This window comes from Cygnus atratus, chromosome 13 (assembly GCF_013377495.2).
Source record: "Cygnus atratus isolate AKBS03 ecotype Queensland, Australia chromosome 13, CAtr_DNAZoo_HiC_assembly, whole genome shotgun sequence".
Taxonomy (NCBI): Eukaryota; Metazoa; Chordata; class Aves; order Anseriformes; family Anatidae; genus Cygnus; species Cygnus atratus.
This window is the reverse complement of record NC_066374.1, coordinates 948,260-970,925: the sequence shown is the minus strand read 5'-3', so window position 1 is coordinate 970,925 and position 22,666 is coordinate 948,260. Positions and strand designations below refer to the sequence as shown.

General features: G+C 35.3%; 1 protein-coding gene across 6 annotated transcripts in view; it reads right to left on the bottom strand.

Moving 5' to 3' along the window:
- STAG2 (stromal antigen 2) overlaps positions 1-22,666 on the bottom strand; it is a 76,276-nt gene that overhangs the window by 4,944 nt on the left and 48,666 nt on the right. For 4 of the 6 annotated variants that reach the window (XM_035541429.2, XM_035541427.2, XM_050713357.1 and 1 more), the window contains exons 9-33: positions 22,358-22,431; positions 22,140-22,263; positions 20,889-20,987; positions 20,707-20,786; positions 20,086-20,193; positions 19,205-19,316; positions 18,209-18,326; positions 17,412-17,515; positions 16,496-16,588; positions 16,195-16,284; positions 14,958-15,161; positions 13,444-13,514; positions 13,009-13,096; positions 12,824-12,904; positions 10,338-10,430; positions 7,587-7,761; positions 7,051-7,190; positions 5,808-5,909; positions 3,848-3,996; positions 3,174-3,302; positions 2,621-2,826; positions 2,013-2,202; positions 1,816-1,929; positions 611-737; positions 201-278 (exon numbers count right to left, since the gene is read on the bottom strand). In XM_035541429.2, coding sequence (XP_035397322.1) covers positions 201-278; positions 611-737; positions 1,816-1,929; positions 2,013-2,202; positions 2,621-2,826; positions 3,174-3,302; positions 3,848-3,996; positions 5,808-5,909; positions 7,051-7,190; positions 7,587-7,761; positions 10,338-10,430; positions 12,824-12,904; positions 13,009-13,096; positions 13,444-13,514; positions 14,958-15,161; positions 16,195-16,284; positions 16,496-16,588; positions 17,412-17,515; positions 18,209-18,326; positions 19,205-19,316; positions 20,086-20,193; positions 20,707-20,786; positions 20,889-20,987; positions 22,140-22,263; positions 22,358-22,431 — 2,949 coding nt within the window. The remainder of the gene's footprint in view (positions 1-200; positions 279-610; positions 738-1,815; positions 1,930-2,012; positions 2,203-2,620; positions 2,827-3,173; positions 3,303-3,847; positions 3,997-5,807; positions 5,910-7,050; positions 7,191-7,586; positions 7,762-10,337; positions 10,431-12,823; positions 12,905-13,008; positions 13,097-13,443; positions 13,515-14,957; positions 15,162-16,194; positions 16,285-16,495; positions 16,589-17,411; positions 17,516-18,208; positions 18,327-19,204; positions 19,317-20,085; positions 20,194-20,706; positions 20,787-20,888; positions 20,988-22,139; positions 22,264-22,357; positions 22,432-22,666) is intronic. The other 2 variants (XM_035541431.2, XM_035541430.2) reach the window with 1 other exon arrangement.

Here is a 22,666-nt window from a genome sequence, read left to right as displayed (position 1 = left end):
AATTTGCAAAGAATATTAACTATCTTAGAATTTATAAAGCTGAATTACAGCGTAAAGCATTTCATTGACTCAGTCTGCCAAAATGAGCTACTCGAGACAGCCTAAAGATTGCATTCTTTCCATTTAAAATTTGAAGTAAGAGAGTATTGTAATCTTAAGACTGATTTTACACTATTTTCCTCTTACGTACGTTAACCTACCGATTCATCCATGATTGAAGCGGGGTCAAAGAAATCTGGTTTTAGTTCCGTTCTTTCTCTCCTGTTCTTTGATGGTGGCTACAAAAAACAATCAAATAAACACATTAATAGTAATTTCAGAACATAGAGTTTTTAAACTATAATAAGTGAAGCTGAAGTCTCAAGGGATAAGAATTTATGGGACACAGATTTTCATACATCCTCATTGAAGAAGCATGTTTGCCTTTAGTATGTCAGTTTGGAAAAAAAAAAAGGTATATGTATATAGGTAGTGGCACAGCCATTTAAGAATGTAGAGATCAACATGAATTGTCTTCTGTTTCACCGAAAGGAAAAATTGATTCAAATATCTTACTTGAAAGCAGCAATACAAACCCAAAATTGACTACAAGGACAAGGAAGTTTCTTACTAGGTCTATGTCCATGGTGTCAAAATCCATGCCTTCATTGAGATCTTCAATTCGCCCTTCTGATGACATCATCACGTCTTCAACGATTGGCTCTTCATCATCTTCCATTAGACTTGTGCCACGCCGACTGAATTTGAAAAAAAAGCAGCGTATTATTTAGCACTAGATCAAGTTACATTTTATCTGAATATTTAACAAGTTTATGTTCACTAATGAACTGTCAACAAATGATACTTCCATTACACAGAAATTAAATAATTCAATAAATGTGTTAACTACTATTAAAAGAAGTATTCGATGAGCTAGAAGATTCTAAGAGAGTAGGTGAGAATGACTTAATCAACTTAAGGAACTTTGTGGGACTTCTAATTGGTATTCTGAGGTGCTGTAGGAACTGATATGCAGATCAAAACTACACCCAATTCAAAGATTTCCACGAAAATATTCATGCCCTACATAGAAAGGTCATAGGTTTGCCACCTAAATAAAATATGTTTTTTATTTTTTCTTCCCTGCCTTATGACAAGGCAAATAGGAACGTCTGTTTGGGTTGGGAAGTTCTACATAAGATTTTGATGACAATCAACATACACAACTAGACATCTAGTACTACAGGATTCCTCTCAATTTTCATGTTAATTTTGGGTCAGACAAAACCCTTACTGATCACAGAAATGCTGAAGACAGCAGTTTCTTTAAAAGGAATATATATATATATATATATATATATTTTTTTTTTTTTTAAATAAAAAAGATCCTGAACTCTAAACTCAGAAGTAAAATGAGAATGAAACAGTAGAAATAAACTTCTGAGCTTAAACTTCGCTTCACACATTGAAAACCTACTTTTAAAAGTAATTTTTATTGTTCTTTTCTAAAAAGGATTCTGCAGTTGAGAATACATAATGAAGGTGCTTTGCATGTTGCACTGATTATATGTATCTGCCACAGACAGCAGTCAGTTCAACAACACACCCAGTTCCCTTTATTACAAAGTTCACTACTGTTAATTTTTCTGAAGTTAAAAAATAAGACAGAAATCAGATCAGATGAATATATTATGCTAAATGCATCACCATGCACTTTCACAAAAAAAATACTACTGAAGAATTAGAACATGTATCCCCTCTTAAAAAATACAGGAATAATATTGCATTTAATATACGCTTCCCAACCCCCCGTAGTAACATTTCACTGTCACTCACATAGCATGTTGCAAGTTGGTTCTCAGCTTGACGTAGTTCATCGCTGCCCTCTCCTGTTGTTGTCGTGCGGCTTCTTCCTGTTGCCTTTGAGCCAACATCCACGTTACTTGCGTGCTTAAAAAGACCATTATTCTATTTTAAACATGAACTGTTTTTGTGTATGAACTAGCACAATGCAGACCTACTCATTTACGTACTTGTAATCGAGTGGAGCTTGGTGGTGTTCAGGCTGCATAGGATAGACACCCATATAACTCTCTTCAGGTCGCAATCTCTTGGGCTCCCTCATTATTGTGGAAGTAAGTTGAGGTGTCTGCATCATGACTGGTGTGTGCATTGTCTGCTCCCTGTTCATCCACATACTGTCACTACTGCTGCTTTCTTCAGCTAGAAGAAAACACTGGGTATTAAGAAACTTTTTCAAGCTAGTCTAAAATTGAATGTTTAAACAGTTTAAACAAATGTACTTCCTGAGAATCAGTTTCTTTACTTTTCACCACAAATTCTTACATGTGACCCCAAAAAGCCTTAATTCATAACTACTGACTATACTATTTAAAATGCTTTTATTTTCTGTAAGTTAGCACAGTGTAGTGCCCATTACTTCCTTTTGTGCCTCAGTGTTACGTTATTCAGACTCCTCGGATGAACAGTTTTTCCACTAAACGCAGGCATGCACACGAAGTTATCCTATCTAAAGATATACATTAAAGCATGCAAATTCTCTCAAGCTAAGAAACAGGGATCAACAAATGTAGCTTCTGAGTATCTACTCTAGTAAGTTTTAAAATGAGAGAAGTTCTACCTTCAGGTACTTTCCGTTTCCCTGTTGCTGGCTTTGTTTTCTTATTTCTTACTGTAGATCCTCGACTGCTGATTCCACTAATTACTGACATTGTATCATCATCCCCACCAGCTAATAAAGAGTTTCGGTAGGACATGAGAGGAAGCCACACATCTTCTCTTCGTAGAGACATCTGAAAGGTCATAAACTTCTCCAAGTAAACATACCTTTAAATGGAAGAAAAAAATTAGAAAGATGCAAGACATCTGTAACATGATGTTAACATGTCAAGATAAGTAACTACTCAATTTAACACCCAAGGCTCCCCACCTAGTTAACAAAACCAACCAATAATAAATTCAGAATATGATTTCTGTTCATCCACCACAGAATGAGAAAACAAGGGTGAATACAGTTTACCCTTTATGACTACGCTTGCCTGCATCACTGTAAAGTTGTATTTTAGTGCCAGAGATTCCTTTCTAGGTGAATGCAACATACACATACATACATATTCAAACAGATATCTTATTGTTATCATTACAAATATTAAAGATATTAAGAAAATACTTACACTGTTCTTTTGTCTTGTCTGAGAAGTTTGGAGGAAAACTCACTCAGAATATCAAGAAATGCCAAATTCAATGGTGGGTGGCTCTCACCTTGTGGATTAGGCTCCTTAAAGGCAAATTCTATGCCATCCCTAAGAAAAAGTTAAAAATTTATTTACATAAGGCATAAACTAAAGAAAAAGTTATCAGCACTGGGAGCTATCAAAACTAAACACCTTCCACTATTTCAAGGGAGCAACCATTCAGTGTTTCCGTGTTCTAGCAAAAAAGTGAACACAATTCGTAATTTGAACACGGATGCACTTTTTGTCCTAATGTTTCTAACTCACGTTTCAAGTTTTCTGCAGGTGGCAAAGATCATCACCACTGATAATTAAATGGATCTGTTCTTACTGTTACGTACATTAAAATGCTTTTTTTGTGACAGCATCAACACTGCTTATCATTTACAGGCTTATACAATGACGCTAAAGAAAAACATGATTTGACATTTGGGTTTAATTCAGGAACAAAGACACAGTCACCTCCTAACTTATAAAAGGGTTATAACTAAAATGAATTTCTTTAGTGCTGATGCAGTTTATATTAAACTAGTTTTGAAAGACTGAAAGGACATTTTAATGATGTTAGTCGAGAAGTGCTACAAAAATGGCAGTAATACAAAGCACACAATTACTTGTGTAACATAGCAATAGCTTCTCTTGTTTTCAACTGATCCAGTCCAAACGTTAAAGCAAAACGTCGAGCAAGTTCCTTTATGCCACTGAATGTCGGCGATGATCTGTCAAAATTATAACCATTTTCTTGAATCATTTCATTGAAAAGCTGTATGAAATGAAAAAGGAGATTTTCATTTATTAAAAGATCACGACAAATTTTGGACCAAACAGCACAGAGTTCTGTTTCAGTAAAATGTGTTTTACAGCTTTATTTCTTAAATCAACAATCTGTAAAGATACAAGTTTATGATCACTAAGTCAAAGCTACTCTTGAAGAGTTTGTAAGTTTGAGTTAAGCTTGGACAGTATGTGCACTTCAAGGAATGCATCAAACAAACTATGTTGGACTACAGATTTCAGCACTTCCTTAAGTGGGACATCCCAGAGTTGAGAATACTGAAAATTAGTAAGATTCCCTGATGTGTACACTAACAGAGAAAAAATAAATGCAGTAAACTACTACTCCTATATAACTCATTTTTGTGTATTTTCCAAATACAAATACAGCAAAGAAATTCTAAAATGGAAACATGTCTTCAGGGAAGTTGCCAAAGCCACCAGAAGCTCTGCCACTGAGGATCAAACTCAACTCTTCATCAACAGCCAGCAAACTTGAACGCTCTGAACTTTATAATCTTTTTTTTTTTAGATCAGTTATTTCAACACCCTACTGAATTTCTCTGTAATTCTCTTCAACAGATGATTTTTCTATTATCTTCTAATTTTGTGCAATACACGCATCCTTTCCCCACCTATGTAACAGAGAATAAACCAAAACCAGGTTTAGTCAGGCTATGCACATTAACTTGCATTTATAGACACACTTTGGCCCACAGCTGCATGCTTCCTTTTAAGCTGGTGCAGCTTACTCCAACTTAGTTATTCCCTTTATCTCTCGTCACTTCTAGTATTCCTTCTCTGCTTGGTTTCTGTTTTGAGTTTTCATAGAAACATGCTAGTTCACATGTTTAAATTTAAGGAGATTGTGTTTTCATGTGTCCCCCTCTCCCCCCATTGGTTGTGGTTTGTTTGTTTTTGGATATATAACAATACTCGGGTCCCCTTGTGTTACTATTCTTGTAGTTGTATTAGGCTTATGTGACTGCCTTCCTATTATGTGCGCAATTTCACATATTACACCCATTTTCTGTCTGCCCTTTAAAATATATGGGGCAGGCTGTTCATGAGACAGAAAAGATTAACAAGGACAGAATTTTCCTGACATCACAAATACTTGCAAACTCTGGCGAAAAGTAAGCAAAATTGGTAAAAGGAGACCCTAGCCTTCAGCTGCATATTTTGTGCTGTAGTTCCATCAGCTAGTTAATGTCACACTGCTATCAAAAGGAAAGGTATCATCCTCCTCTTGTACTGGCAATAATATCCAGATGGATAAACCAGCTTAGGGGCTTCACTAAGGATTTTTTCTGGTTAGTTCACAACCAGATCCACGTAAGCTGTATGAACTCCAGTACTGACACAAAGGGGTGGGTAGAGAGGACAAATTGAGATACATTGTCCTTTCAACAGTAGCACACATCTATGTTGAATTGAAGTGGTTTGCAGAGATGTGCTTTACTGGTCTGATTCTCCTCAATCCTGTAAGATTCATGCAGATGGCCCATGTGAGCAGATGAATCCAACTCCTGACTGAATTCATAAGGTCACCACACAGACAAGCTCATTTACTGAAGAGAGCACTAAAACGTTTTAATTTCAAAGACAGGTGAAGCACCTACCAAACATTCAGAAATACTGAAAAAACAAACTCACAACTGGTCTTAGTAATTGTTTGTTTGTTTTCAAATCTACCTTCCATAAGAGCTTCTTCATTAATACCTCACACTAGCTATTAAACAACAGCACATGATATACTGCATGGAATTTCACGCTTAGAAGATTGTAAATCATTCTTACCTGTTGCAAGCTAAGAATAAGTGTTTTAGCACACTGGATTTTGTCTATCTGTCTTGTTTTACTCATTGTTTCTTTAATAATATCACCATAGTCATTGTAGTACTAGGAAAAATCCAAACAAAATAGGTTAACTTTCCATTTTAGTTGAAAACATAACTACCGAATTCTTCAGAAAATGACATCTATGTTACGCTATTTAAAAGAAAAATTCAGACACTCTGAAAAGAAAAAAAACTAACATGTTTGTGCTTACACCATCAAAATTGTATCCTAAAATACCTCAAAAAAAAAATCAAACTATTTCCATTTATTTTCATTCTTGTTTAATGTCATCAATATTACTTTAGAGGCAGAATGAGCTATTTATCTTGAAGGCCATGACACACTTATTAATAGCACATATTCACCCCTTCCGGGTACAAGATTAGAATCTAATCTTTTTTGGAACTACTGTAACTCTGATGGGGAGTTTTCTATTTTCTCTGTTTAAACTAGGCTCTTATGGACAACTTCATAATCATAATTTTTCCAATAGAGACAGCTGCCAGTTCAGTTTCTAAAGTATTTGAAGTTTAATACAGTCCCAAGTAGTTATTTTGCGATTCAGAATATAAATAAAGGACACTCATACAAAAGCTGGCTGCCTGAATTTTTATTTTTGTTTTTAAAATGTAATCATCAAGAAGCAAGTTTTTAACATGTTCACAAAATGAACTCATATTACTGTGCAGCTGTGAATCCCAGGTGGCAAGAAGGGATTTCATATTTAACAAAAATAGCAGCAGATACAAGGAACATGTTTTTCTAGGAGAAATAAAGGAAACTTGCAAAACAATCTTCTTCTCTTCTACAAAATTTAAGCTGAAATTATTTGATAAGGCTAGATATCCAGTCAACCTGTGTGAGAAGATTCTTAAAAAGACTGATAAACTTAAAGCTGAGGTAAAAATATACCATCAACCAGATATCCTTAAGAAAATAAATTTATTAGAAACAAAGTAAAAACAATTATCAGGTTTTCTTCCTGCTCCCCCACTATATAGGAATTATGAAACCATCTCAGCTATTTTCCCCCCTCTTATGGAGGGAGAACTTCAACAGGCCTTCTACTGATACAGAGTTTTGTAGGCTTCGTATTTCAAATCAGTTATCTCACAAGGAACAAATTAAATAACAATAAAAAATCCACAGCTACTGTATTCTAATGCTTCTACTAAGTATAACCACTAGCCTTCCGATTTACCTTCATATATTGCTTGAAAATGTCTGCAGCAGTATTCATTTCCACCACAGTATATACAATGAGTTTACAGAAAGCTGCAAGCAGATTTCTTCTTTTGTGCAATGCTTCAATTTTGCTAGCTTCATCATCCTGCTGTCCATCTGCAAAGAGTTTGGAAGATGAAAACTGTCGGGTTTAAACACTTCAAGTTTAAGTATTGTATACAATGATAGTGGTCAGGGTTTAGGAAAATCAAATCTCAATTCTGACAGCAGTGCACGTCATTGCCCACTGACAAGTCTCTCTTCCTGAGATATATAATATTTGTGCCTATGAAAACAAACCTTCATCATGATTACCCTACACGTCCCCAAAACATAAAGGGCTTTAAACGGCTGCTGACATTTAAAAAAAAAAACCCACAAACCTACCTCTTTGCTCATGCACATTTCTCATTGCTAGAAGGGGAAAAAAATAAAGGCACAAAATACCACAGGCAAACAAATGTATTAGTTAGAAGGCAAACAACATAAAAGAAACATAAGTTTTGCACCAACCTGCACTATTATTATCATCATCCTGATCAATGAAGACATGATCTAAAATAAAACTGAGTAGTTCAGATTGTAATGAAGAATCAGGAGTGTAAACAAGTGGTTCCAACATATCACGTCCTCCTGTCATAATCTGATGGCTGAAGATCATCAACACGTCACACAGAATTGTGAAAGCCTATTAAAAAGAAGCCTTAATAAATATTTGCTTGGAAACTGGATTTTAATTTATTTAAATACAGAATAACATATTTTCACTGAGCTAAGTATTTAAAGCCCAATGGTGTATGATGGTGCCTCAAGTCCTAATCAACTCAACAGGCCAACTGGAACTTAAAATGTGAATAGCTTCCTACATGAAGTTGCTGTATGACTCTCTCTAAATAAAAATGCTGCACAAATGTATCCAACTAAATATCAAAATATTTTAAGAATGAAATATGAAGAGCCTGAAACTCTCAAATTCTGCTTGAAGGATGTCACATGAGGATACTAGAGAACTCTGCAGTCACCAACCATAGAACATTCCACTTCTCTAATTGTTTTGATCACATCTGGAAAACACATAGCATGGCTGAGGACATTCAATCCCTTCAGATCCTAGGGTCTGTCTTGCTCCCAAAAAACCAACCGCCTCTTCATTTTGCTGGCAAACTTGTCCACCTGACATCAGATTTCAATGTCTGTACTACAACCCCACGAAGTCTGAATACATCAGTACCCAGACTGACATTCTTTAAACTAACTGGACAATACGTTGCTTAACGCTGCACCTCATCGTTTTCACCATAATCTCTTAAATACTACCATTTTAGCATAAAGATCAGTTCTCAAACTCCTCAAAGGAAATGCTATCATTTTCGTGGTCATGGAAATACATACGCTCCTCTTGAAGTTCCCTTCCAGAAGATTAGAAAGGGAAAACACCTACATGCCCTACGTGACTGAGGCAATTTGTTTCTAGGACATGTGCCCTAAAATAAGAGTAGATTTTTAAAGAGACCTACTCAGAGCTTCAGTGATTTTTGTCATACTTTCACACCCTACACCTTATGACTTCGATACTAGTTAACTCTCAGACTTAAAACATGCCTAAGCAGTTCCAGGAAGAACTTATAACAAGATTCTTGTTATAGCAAGAGTTGCAAAAACTGCAATTGTACGACTAAGTGGACTAGATATTCAACTACAAGCACAAGGATATATATTTTTTTTTTTTTATCACCTTTTATAGCAAAACGCTCCTGGGCTTCCTATTTGTTTAAATTAAAAGTACATCTATAGAAGATAGTTTGGTCCTTCTTCATAGAGAGATACTAAACTTTTTTTTTTTTTTTTTTTTTTTTTTTTAACTCTTGTTTTAGCTTTCTAAAGGTTGTTATGGCATTTACTTCGAATTAATCCTGCTATCAGTTACCTGTGCTCTTCAGTGGATCCTGAAATCCATACAAATGTCCTGGCTGAAGGACTATTTGAATACAGACTGGAAGAGACCCAGCCCCTACAGCTGACCCAGTTACCCTCAGAACTCAAGACAAGCATTTCCCAAGATATCTCAGTTCAAAACTGAAGAAAAAAATCCCCAAACCTTCATGCCTGTATTTTCCTTCAAAAAGCCAGGACTTGTGTCTCCTACCTGAGATACCAGGCACTCCTGACGTCGACTAAATACCTACATATTTTACGTCTCAATTATCTAAGGACTTGGTTTCAGCTAAAACTCTCGGCCACAGGGAACAACTACATGAGGGACTGACTACAAAATTGGTAAGACAAATCATCAGAATGCAGCTCCCTGGAACTCAAGCAAAATCTGAAGCTTTACTCAGTGCCCTAACTCCTTAGATCTGAAGCTCCTATCACAGCCTGAGCAGTACATCACTGCTGAGGCTTTTAAGCACTTGCTGGAATGGTCTCCAAGCACCTCGAACCAATGCTGTTAACAATTCACCAGTGTGTATGTGTACTGAAGGGCGACCAAGAAAAATGAATGCCTCTTCTCAACAATGAGATCCCTCAGGTTACAGTGCATATATGTGTTTTCATTAACACACAAACTACTCATCCTTTTTCTCTTGATTCATAGATGCACAAAATCCTAGGGTTCTGAAGTGAGGAATATACTCTGTATGCAGCAACATACCGAAGAGAAAGAGTGAAATTGACCGTGTATGTTCCCATGTGTTTACAAGAAGGGGAGAGGAAGGTTGTTTTCTTCATGGGTCTTGAGTGCTTCCTTACATATATATAATAGTGGAAACATGGCAATGTAAAAGCACTCTAAGAAATAAATAACTTGTATCTTCTATATAGCTGTTCCCATCCCTTCCAACTCTGTCTACAAATCCACAAGCACCTCCGCTGGAGGTGTGTGACATGACAACCAAGAGTTTGAGATTGAACTATCCCACCTAAAATACAAGCTGTGATGCTTCTACAGTGCACCTGCCCATTGTTTATATAAAATAACAAGAACAATTAAAAAAACACCCTTCAAATAAAGTTTATGCTGCCTAAAGTTACTAGAAAGAATCAAGTTTAAATTGGTTTTGAAATCCCACCTAAATTATTTAAAAGAGGGCAAATATACAAAAGTGCAGTGTACACAGAAGACTCAAAGGGCATTAAGCCTAAGCATCCAAGACACTTATCCCACATCCTCACATAAACTTGAATAGTTCCTTTTGCTAGTATTTGACACTTCTTTAGAAGTATAATATTAGAAGACTATCAGGATAAACAACAATCACTAACCTGTTCCTTAACTGCAGTGTTTACATTGGTCAGGTAGTGTTGACAGATTTGACAGAACACTCTCATCTGCTTCTTCAGACGTAGAAGATCCTCCTTTAAAGAGAAAGATTTCATGTAACTGTTCAGCTTTTTCAATTTCATATTCATATATAGTGCATGCATTTTCAGAGCTATCCACCACAGACCTCATACGTAGATGCGAATCAAAGTCCACTGCATTAGTTAAATTCACTATTACAAACAAAATTAGCAAGGAGCAATTTCCTCAATTTTGTCATCCTGTGTACTACAATAGAAATGGAAGTTGGGATGAAATTGGCAAAACTATTAAAAAAATAAATACTAACAACAAAAAACAGTGCACAAAGCATTTTCTTTTTAAAATATCTGTATTTTCAGCCCTAAGTACAGATTTTAGGTAGCTGTGCAGCTAAACCAGACACAGCTACGTAGTATACTTTTATTTCACTGCTTGGGGATAAAGCTAAGTGTCAGGTAGGAGTTGGGGTTTTCTTTCCCTCTTCTCTAAAAAATAAGTGATTTTTAAAAGTAGCTTCAAAAATTTGCGATGACTTCCAGAAAAGTAGATTACTGAGCAAATAAATTATCAAACTGATACAAATACCATCTGCATAGCATATTTGGTGTCCTAACTTCTAGTTACTCAATTAAACATGCAAAGATTCTAGCTCGTGTAGAACTGGGGAAGTCTGATTACAAGTTATCGTCAGGCCAGACAAAGAAGAAATACCCCTGAGAAATTTAAAAACTATCCAAGCAATCTAAAACAAAACAAGTCTCTCCCTTCAAGAAAACAGGTAGCACATTGGTACAATGCGTCATTGAATCTCAACAGGAGTCACAAAAGCAACCTCCACTTATTGACTATGACCGTAAATAGTTTAAATATTGTAAGTTTTTAGAACGCTTTCACTACATACAAGGTTCTCTCTCAACATTTACCATCCAGATTGCTATACCAATCTTAAGAGAATTACACACAAGAATATATTCTCCCTTTTATAGAGAATTATTCTTTTAAATTTAAAAAAATATATAATTAATTTGATATTTATTACTTTCAACAGCCTGCATCATGAAGCTACTTCTCATACTTAGTCAACCTGTTCACAGACAGCACAGGGCTAGAATTTAATTTTTGTTATGGAACAAAAATCTTTAGGCACAGTACATTCCTGTCACTTCTGGTTCTGTGTGTCAAATTCTTTGCTGTTATGTTCCATTGACATTGAACCTAAGTCAATGGAACTTCTGTACATACCTGTTATATATTTGGCAGCAGTCAAACAGTTAAATATAATAAAACAGGTTTAACTTCTCAACCACAACTGTAAAAGCTTTAATTTACCAAATCTTATTACATTGGAGCAGAAATAGTCTTAATAAAGGACTATTTTTTTTCCAAGTTCTTTTCATTCCTGCTGAAAAGTATTACAAATTACATTTTACTGCACAATAGCTAAGTTAATCTTCATTTCTAACCTAACTTTTCAATATTTAGTTCAGCTTCTGCAGTCAGGTTTGTGATAAAGTCTTAATCATTGCTACCAAAAACTCAGACTGCTGCTTCCCCTTAAAAGAATAAGCTAATAAATCTTCCAAATCCTTCACTCACATAAATAGTTCTCAACAATCTATGTATGAATTTGTATCTGATATTCTGTTTTTACTAATTGTTAAAAGCAAGATGATGAACTAGTTGGCCAGCACGTGTTGAAGAATTTTGCATTTAGCAGAACTTCAGACTCTAATGACTGAGTCAGAAAGGCCGCAATTACTCATTGGATTAATGAAGTCATAACATGATTAAAAATATAAAAAGAAGACACTATGATCTCACATAGGTGTTCTCTGTTATTAAAAAAAATAGCTCAAGTTACATATCATGCTTCTCTACTCCTATGATACTTTGGATAACCACACTACCATACCCAGAAACAAAGAAAAAAGGCAAAAATGTATATATCCTCACATTAAAACAAACTCATTGTAATAATTAATTGCTAATATATTAATTTAAAAAAATAATACAATTCGTTGATTGCAAATTGAGTCCTTTTCCGTCCAGTAAACTATGACAGACGCCTACAACATGTTAATTCCATGGACACAAGAAACTGCAATCCCTTCTCTGAGATTTTTAAAGAAGTAAAATTAGAAAAATGACATTTGCCAGAGGTTTGTCTTCCATGATTACAATAGATATATTCAGTTACTTAAGATTCTTTCAACTTAGTGTTTGTGTGTCAATAATAAACATAACAATTTAGGGAAATATGATTTAAAAGCCAAGTATTTCATTGTTAAAATGATGAATTCTGAAGAATTTCTTAGGAATGCAGCTTTCAACAGGTGTATGTATAAAAAAATTCTGAGCTTTAATTGATTCCATCACATTTCCTGTTTGATGACACTGCAGGTACGTACAAACATTTGTTTACTAACACGACTGGAACAAGGCATACCTTTGTGGAACTGCTTTCAGTAATTTTTGCTAGCTGCCAAAGGATTACATAATGAGTGCACTGCAGTGCATGAATAACAATCTGAAATCAAAAAAAAAAAAAATTTAATTTAAAAAGAGGCCAATAGAAGTCAGCAACAAAAGCTATTTACTGTTGTACCTAAAGAACACGTTTTAGCTACAAACCTGTTCTGGCATGTCTCCATTTTCAATGCCAGTTTTCAATAACTTGTAGTTGCAGCCAAACAAGTCCCATCTTGATAGGTCGTGAGCACTAGAAGCATTAGAAATGAAACAGAGATGTAAAAGAAACACCACTTCTGAAATTCAATGTTAACAACTACTAAAAGCTTCACTTAAAAAAAAAAAATACATTCGTATATGTATATACACATATACAACCTCCCCCAAACCAAAAAAGATTTCAGTTTTGCGTCTCTCTCTCCTTATATATTCAAGAGATGTGCCATGTTCTGCACAACACTCCACCATTCACACTAAAACAAACAAAAAGTTCCATAAAATTTTATAGGTCTAAAATTTTAAAAACAAAACACAAACTACTACAAAAACAAATCATACAACACAAACCCTGACAGTTATGTGCAGAAGCCTACTTACTTGTGGAAAGCAGTGATTCTCTTCAATGTTGACAAGACCTGATAAGCATCATCTTCATCAGGTTCCTCCCCCTATTTAAAAACCACATTGTAATAAGTCACAAAGAAGAGGGGCGAAAAAAGGCAAAAATAACTTTATCTAAATTATTTATCAATGACATACTCGTTTTTAGAAGATTTGAAGGGGTTGGGGGAGAAAGTAATGCATTGCATGCCCCAAACTGCTGAAAAGGCAATCAGCTTTCATGTTTAGAAGTAACACAGCAGCACAAGGAAAAATATGGTGAGGAGTGCAGGGGGAAGGAAGAACGTATTCAGGCAGCCTAGATTTCTGCGTATTATGTAGGTATTTCAATTTTCTCTGAAGAATCCAGCAGAGGCCACTGTCAGACAATAGATACTGGACTAGACGGGCCACGGGTCAGTACCTCAATCTTTAATCGCAGAACTAAGCCTCTAAGAGGGGTAAAGGAAGTTCTGATGGTCCCACAAGGCCTGACAAATTTGTACTTGGAAAGAGAAAAGCAGTACAAAGAAAAGGTGCAAAACGGTATCTATTTAGGTACACAGGATAAGCCATCTGAGGTCACAGAAAACCCCCCTCAGTACACCAGCTATAACGCAAGTATTGGTGTATCAGTCACACTGCAACTGCCGCGTATTTTCCTGTTCTGTGGTGGCACATGACCAAAGCACTATGGATTTCAACAATTCTACCAGAGTTATTTGTCATTTTCCTTCTAGTCAGCTGTTTGACATTTCATTTCCTTGCTTTACCCCTCATTCTTTTTTTTTTCTTCTTCCTCACAAACAGGGAACTAAATGATTACCAGGCACGTTTCCTACTTGGCCCACATACATCTAGTGATCTCAGGCCAATGAGCAAGAGGAAGAGGAGCAAAGCATGACCAAATAAGTCTGCTGCCGAGAGGTGTGAACAAAGAAGTTATCAACAAGATGCTTCCCGTGCTCCTTTTCACAGATAAGGAGGAAGAGAAACAAGTTTTGTCTAAATGTCCCGTATGAATGTCTCAATATCAGAGGAACTTAATGACGTTAAACAACATACCAGGAAGTTCTCTCTCTTAAGCAGCAAAGAATAGGAATAAAATTATTTTTAACCTACTAAATACATTCAAGGATGGAAAGCATTTTCCAGAAATTTTGCACATTGTTGTTGATAAAAGATCAATCACAGGCAAGACTGGCAACACTAGTACATCTGAGAATCCTAGCAGAACTACAATGCTACATCTCTCAAAATTACAATCTCTATAGCAAAGGTGGAAAATTCAAACAATTTCATAGTTTATCTGAAATTTATCTCAAATTCCCCAAAAATACTTGTCCAAAAAGAGGCTAAAGAATCACTGTCCTGATGTAAAGAAACAGTCACATAATCACAGCAATGATACTGCTGTATTATTATGCTTGACCTCAGAATTTCGCAAGTCAGAAAAACATGCTGGAAATATTTACAAGGGCAGGAAAAGTTGATCTTGCACATTAAAATACCTCTTGCAGGAAGTCTTCAAGAAGTCGATTAAACTTGTCTGCCAATTCATCTATTAACTGACTTCTTGCAATATCAACCCTGTTAAAGATTGTGAATTCTTCGTTACAGAGAGCATGGTATGTTTTTGAACAGGCTTCCAAAACATCTATGTCTGTGTGCTTCTCCACAATATCCCGGATTTGTCGCAGTAAGGCATCCAAATGCTACAAGAACAACAAGGCAAAAAAAAAAAAAAAAAAAAAAAAAACCCTTAATTGATAAAACTTACAGAGTTTTAAAATTCAATTTGTTACTTTTTTTTTTTTTAAAGCTTGATACAGAATACAAAACAGTTCTAGAAAACAGGTGATACTTTGGGGTAAATTTTAACTCACTATTAATTAAGTAGGAGCTTGTCAAAGACTGAAAATTCAATCTATTTTTTTAAAAAGTTATTAAAAATTTGCAGTTGTTGGCATGGGTTTATCTAACACTTAAATTTGAAATGACAGATAAATGACACAGAAGCATTTATCTCCCACCCACGAAAACATTTATACATGGTATTAAAAGCTGCGTAAATGGAGAATTAGTTTCATGTGAAATGTTAGCACTGAAACCAACTTCAGTTGTTGCCTCTCCTCACCCCAAGTCACTCACTGCCCTCTAGGCTATGCTGTCAACTAAATATTTTATTACTATTTGACCCTAATCGTTTCCAGCTACTTGTTTCACAATGCAGCAAGTTGGTGCGTCTTAGAAGGAGAAAACAGACAAGAACAGCTTACACCAGCTTCATTACCACAGCTAATAAACAGAGCAGTAACTACGTAATTTGCGATCTGGTAGTTTTCCACTTTCTCATGCAATGAAGATTGTGGTTTACTAGCTTCAGTGATCAGAAAAAGAAAATTTAGCAAGCCATTTCTATAAGCTTCCTCTCTCAAACAGCATACCTCAAACACGACCCTAACACAACAATAAACGCTTCTGCATTAAGTTAATCTACCTGATGAGATTCTGTTACAACTGGCCAAAACAGGCCTTCTAAAGCTAAGAACAGCAGCCGGACACCTATGTTCAGGTCTTATCCTCAACGAGGGTTTTGATAGAGCAAGTCACACTTAATGAAAAACATGGCACTTACAATGGTGACTGAAATTCCAATGAGGAAGTCTAAATTCTGTTGTCATGTGTCCCTTTCCCCATCCACCCCACCCCGCCTTTTCTGTTAAGTGTTAAGGGATGTTACCTTACCTTTTCTAGTCGCCCTGTTGTATAAATTTCCAGATCAAAGTACTGTGGCAACTGCAACAAGTTGGTGACTTTTTCAGCATCTACAGAATACTGTAAAATTGACAAGGAAAAAATAAAGAGTTCAAATGAAAATAATCTTGGATATGATATCACAGAATTCATCACAGAACAATCAAACATTAATAAAGACTCGTAAGAAAAAATGAAAACTTGTGTAAGCCATACAGTTAATTACAGAAATTATACTTCTCGTTGAACATTTTAACAGCATCTTATCAGCAAGAAACGGAATTAAACTTACCTTTGCTAACAACTGTGGAAGTGCCACTGCAAAAAGTTCTGTAATTTTTGTCCTGTCATCCAACTGGGTTTTCTTTTCCTTCGCTGTCAGCACCTAAATCATTGGTATTGTAAGAATTTTACAACTACAACCTTCTAGCATCACTATAAAATATCAATGAAAAAAAGTCAATATAAAAATTTTCAGCACTCAGAAAATGCAATTAAGAGTTGCACCTAAAACTACTGAGATTATGCTCAAAACAGAACTGACAATCTAGACAAAAAGTTTACCTTCCTTGCAACAAAACACTGTGATCAGAATGTTTTTCTTGATAATGAAAGAACAGCAATTTTTCCAACTTGCTTACAATTTTAATGATTAATATTTATTCAATTCATATGCCAATCTGATCTTCATATCTGAGTAAATGTTCAGTCTGTACCTACATAGGTTTTTCACCAACAGCTGCACAAGTCTTGAAAGCAGTTCCCTTCCCAGCTTAATGTCTCAGTAAAAGAAGGCTGCCTAAACTTCATATAATCAGAAAAAAAGCCAATTGGTTGGACTGTGGTCCTTCCAAAGAGCCTATGGAATATACCTAATTCTCTCTTATTGTGCTCTTTAAAATTGAAAATAGCCTTATAGTTTTTTCACATACTGAATTTGGTCTTCTTTCCAACCTTCTTTTAAAATCAATTTTGTAATACTTTTAATAGCAAAACCAAAGACAGTAGACCAAACAATATTAATTATGTGCCAAAGTCATGAACAAGTGAACAAACCAAGGCTGTCAGACACTGGAGGCTGTGGTAACACACTCAATTTCTGAACTCAGTCCCTTCAGCAGCAACAGCCTATGACTGTCTCCTTCTCCCCACACTGTCCCCACAAAGCCACTTCCACATGTCTACATAAGCAGGTTTTTGGTTCCTACCCTTTTCCCTGTTCCTCTTCCCACTGGAGGATGACATTCAGCTGCTTGCCGAATTGTACAAAGCATTATTTCAATCAGTGCGCTTTCCTGTCTATCTGTTAGAGCTGAAATTTCAAGAAACAGATGTTATAATACAGCTGAATTTATTTGTGAGTTTCCACAAATACAAATAACCAAGAAGCAAAACGGTTTTTTTTTTTTTGAACAATAAATAAGTAAATAAAGGGGTAAGGAGATGGAGAATATAAGCACCTTTTAAAACAGCACAGGAAAATGTTTACAATTGAGGGGATATCAATGGACGAGTCATGGGGCAAGATGAAAAGACTATCAAGTTTTATAATCATTTTAGATCTTTCTCATTATTCTGAGGTCCATTTACTAGTACCCATAAATTACAGAATTATCTCAGCTTTTCTGTTTTTACAGTTAAGAAAATGACAGTGTTTTTCCATATGATAGTTTTAACATTGAGTAAAAGAACCAGTTTCACAAGCAATTAGTTTCTTTAAGCCCAAAAGTGCAGCCAGAACCTGTTGAACAACAAGACAATTGGACACTGCATGGTTATTCCCTCTTTTTTCTCCCATACTCCCTACCTCTCTTCTTCAGCACCTCGCTTCCATACCAGAAGTGATCTCTTTCTTCTCGTCCTCACATTTCATAATTAGTGATTATAGTCATTCAAAAATAGAGAATGTACAGGTACTCATAAATGTAAGCATCTTGTTTCCTTATAAGTCACACCCAATAGAAGCTGCTTAGCAATATACAGAAGAACTACTGAAATCTCTTACGCTCTTCTCCATTGAGAGGTTCCTCCAACAGAAGACTGTTCATACATTCCCAGTCCTTCAAGAGATCTGTTGCACAGTCCCACATGCTGTCCACAAGATAAGCAGCATGTTCATGCAACTAAAATAAGAACGTAAGTAAGAAAATAAGTATTTTTCTTCATTAGTAATGAAGTTCATTCCAGAAGTTGCTACAATACAGGGTATTTTCCTTGCTGGCTCTTGTCCATGGCAAAAAAAGAAAAAAAAACACAACATAGAAATGCTGTGAGCTCTCTGATTCAACAGAAATCCCTCTTCCCCAAGTAATGTAACAGATAAATCCATCTCAACTATTACAGAGTATTAAGTGCTGCAAGATCCATCAGAATCTGGAGGGGCTTTGTGCGTGTTTCTTTGTTTGTTTCACTGTTTTGTTTTGCTTCCTTGTCTGGTTGTGTTTTCTTCCCCTATTTGACCTTTACAGAGTTACTTTTAGTTTCTAGGAGTATGAAACAGTAGAATACAAAAACACCTGTCTGTAGTTTCTGGAACAGGGTTAACACCATTAGTTGTGTGACCAACTTTCAAAAACTGCAAGCCTAGCCCTAACAGTGATCCTAAGAAATAGCAAAAATCCTAAATTCTTTCACCTAAAGGAGGTTCTCAGCACTTGATAGGATCTTGAGCATATTTGGTAACTTCTTATTTTCGTATGCTTTTTTTTTTTTTTAACCTCCTTACAGAGTTCCTAAATCAGAATCTCTTTTCACCTGTACGTTACCATGAAGAATGGGGGAAAAATATTTGTCAGAGAGCTTACAGCCTGTCTCAACATTATGTACCTACCAAAACAGGTCCTACAAATAAACACAACCACACAAAACTGTCCCTTATGTCCTCTGGACTGTTCAAGTAATGGAGAAAAACTAGGACAGGTTCATAGTTATTAACTGATTGGGGGGAGGGGGGAATAAAAACAAAAAGCAAACTGAAAAAACACCCATGAAACCAACTTACTTCACTTTCCAAGAAGAAAAACACTAATGTCTTCACAAGATTAGCATTCGGACTTTGTCTTCCCCTCCTTTTAAGTATTCCATCATCTTCAGGATCTCTGCGGCTAAAAAGCCTAAAAGAAGAAAAAATTCAGGACAAATTTCTTCTTCATTGCTTTTGCCACAGTCATTTTATATCTATGTACTGTTTTCACAGATGGACACTTAATATCTTAGTGCACAGCTCTATGTTTTATTTTGAATTGAAGTAATTTGGAACAAATGTTATTTGAACAATTTTGTATTTGCTGAGTTGGTCTTTTACTGACAGCATCCAGTGGAACATGTAATTATAAAAAAAAACTGTACAAAATCAGCGATAATTGCAAATACTAGCATTTATTGAACATCCCCATATGAGACTTTAAAGCAGCAAAGAAATACTAAGAAAAGGTCTAAAAAGTATTAGATGGAAACTATCTTGTTTTCCTAAACATTTGATGAAGGTGTTGAACAAATTTTGTTTGTTTTACAGAAAAATACTTCATGAAATGGTCATCTGATCCAACTTTTTTGGGGAAAAAATACTTATTATGACAGAAGTACAAACTTTATCTACTACATGAGCATTTTTAAATGTCTCAAAAAACATAGTAAGGAAGGGGAAGAAGACAACAGATGAATGCTTGTACTATCTATTCTGTACATAGAAGCTTTTAAAATGTAGGCTTCAAAATTACTTCTGATTTTCTATTCAGAAAAACTACATTAGTATTTTCTAGAAGTTATTTCTTAAGGCCACTTCATTATTCAATTTTTCTTAATTAAAGCTGATCAGAATCATAGTATTAATGCACACATTAAAATCTACAAGAAAAGTAAAAAACTAATTTCCCCTCTTACTTTTTATAAAGAAATTCCCCTGCGGCAACTGCTACTGGCCGATGAGCTGAATAAACCAGATGGTAGACGTTTTCACAGTCTTCTGCAGTCAGAACTTCTTCACTACTCCTAGGGGTGGGGATGGGATGAAGGAAAGAAAAAGAGGCTGACTCAAAAAAAAACCATGAACTCTAGTGATGGGAGATAGAAATGAAGGAGAAGCTAAAGCTTTTCCTTCAAATGTGCATCCTAAAAATAAAACCAAAGTATCTTGGTTCCAAAATCTTGCTAAACAGCAGTTACCTATACAGCATGAGCATTTGGTAAAAGGTTAGGCTCAGAAGTTCAACTACTGCTCAGGAGACCCCATATTTATTTTCTCAAGTTCAAATCTTCCACAATAGCTTCAGATTTGAGAGACTCAATTCTACATCTCTTTATTTAACTGTGGTGGGTAAGTAACAACACTGTTTTAGCCAGATTACTTCCACAATTCTAGTTTATTCTAGTGTAAGAAACAGAGACACTTCTCTAGACTACAGATTATCTGAATTCTGTCAGGCTACTGTCCATGCCCACATATGTCAGAAATACTTCTGTGTTTTAGTGTTTGTTATAGGTCATGTAAGGAGATATACTTACTGTAAAACAAGAGTGAGTAATTTTATTGCTTGGACTGCAACATCATATTCTTTGTCAAGAGTCATAGACACAATTCTATCCTAAGAACACAAAAGACGATTATTTTCAAAGAGCAAAGATAGGAAATATAAATAAAAATACATATATTTTTAATGTTCTTAAAAATATGAAGCCACACTAACCTTGAACCGACTAGTGAAGAGTTCCAATTTGGAATTAAGCTCTTTATTATAGTAAAGCCCTTGCAGAGCAGTTAGGCATTTCAGCCTTACTTCCCCTTGCTAAAATAAAATTAAGAACTGGATTAAAAATCAAGTATAGAATATAGATGTGATCTTCAAATCAGACATGACAAGATTCTTTTGCAGTCTGAATTAATTCAAAGATGAAATGTTGTCAAGATATACTATCAATATCATGTTAATGACATTAGAATATGTCCATTTGTAACAAGTGAAGAAAAATCTGTCTTACTGCAGTTGGTATCTCTAAGTCAAGATACATCTTTAAAGACTGAAACAAGTGTATTTTAAATCTCAAGACATTTTTGAAGTAGAATTCAACATATTTCCTTTCACTTAATTAAAGCTGGCAACACGTATATCATTAATAACTAACTATCTCTTATTGGATCAGAATTACCAAGTAGATACAGGGACAAACAAGTATTCCTTCTGAAATACGTTTTTTTCCTGTAGCAGAGAACATGTTGTAAGATACAGATACAAACACTTTGCAGAAGTTTAGTGTTTAGACTTCACAGTTTCTTATCACACCACTGCCAGTGGTTATTGTTTTGTGATGCCAAACCCATAAAAAGCATGAGCAAAAATCCTTTATTTGTTTTACTTAAAGTTCAGTAGCTTGAAACAAATCTCCAACACAAGAGTTGAGACAATCTGCTGAGTCTACAATGAATCAAGGATCATTCATAAGCTATGTCTTTTGACCACTCCAAGCAGATATGAATCTTTAGCTTTTAAGTAACAGCTCGGGGCACTCATCACCAAAAGGGATTTCTTTTCACGTGCTTTTTAAGTTACCTTGTAATATTAGAACAGATTCTTAACTTGGCAAAACAGAGAAACTGTCTGGCTACACACGATTGGATTATTCCATATGAAATGCATTCAATTTAAATAGTTAAGTATTACAGAATAAAAATCTGCATCAACAAAAATAAGTAACTAGATAAATAGAAAAGGCCATTTCCTTACAAGTAACATTTCCTTAAAAATCTGTACATGCTCTCTAAAACCATTCAAACCTTATCAGTATTTTATACATATGTTAAACACTAGTGCTTGTGAGTGATAAGAAAAGTAGTGACTGATTAGAACAGCTAAGAGGTCAGAACCCGATTTGGCAAGATCAACATCCAAAAACGTGGACTTACGCTTGATATTCCATTCCTTACCTTCAGCGCAGCTTACCTTATCATGCATAGTCCACCCTACATATTTTAAGTAGCTGTCATTGAGAAAGGCATCACTGTACATCTTCATCCATATTCCAATTTCTTCAATACAGATAGCTCTTATTTCAGCAATTGCATCTCTGTGGAGAGAAGCAGAACAATAGGAGCAAGGAGATGAATAATTACAAGTAACAAGTCACCAGCTTCCAAAATAAATTAATAAATAAAGCTTACCGGTATCTATGCACAAAAACACCTTTGAATATTGCATTCATCATGTTTTCTATTTCATCTTGATTTTCCTGGAGCTGAAAGAACGAACAGAGTACATAAATACGCATCACCACTTCTGCAGTCAGATCACACGGTGTTGATGCTAGAGAAACTAAACTAAATGAACGTTTACTTCACAAGTATGGGTGTTAAATCCCTTCCTGAAATATCTACAAATGTATTTCTCAGTACAATACACTATAATAAATTTCATCTACTACAGCATGTAAGTTTTGGTAATTCTGACCACTGAAATTCTTCAACTGTGGC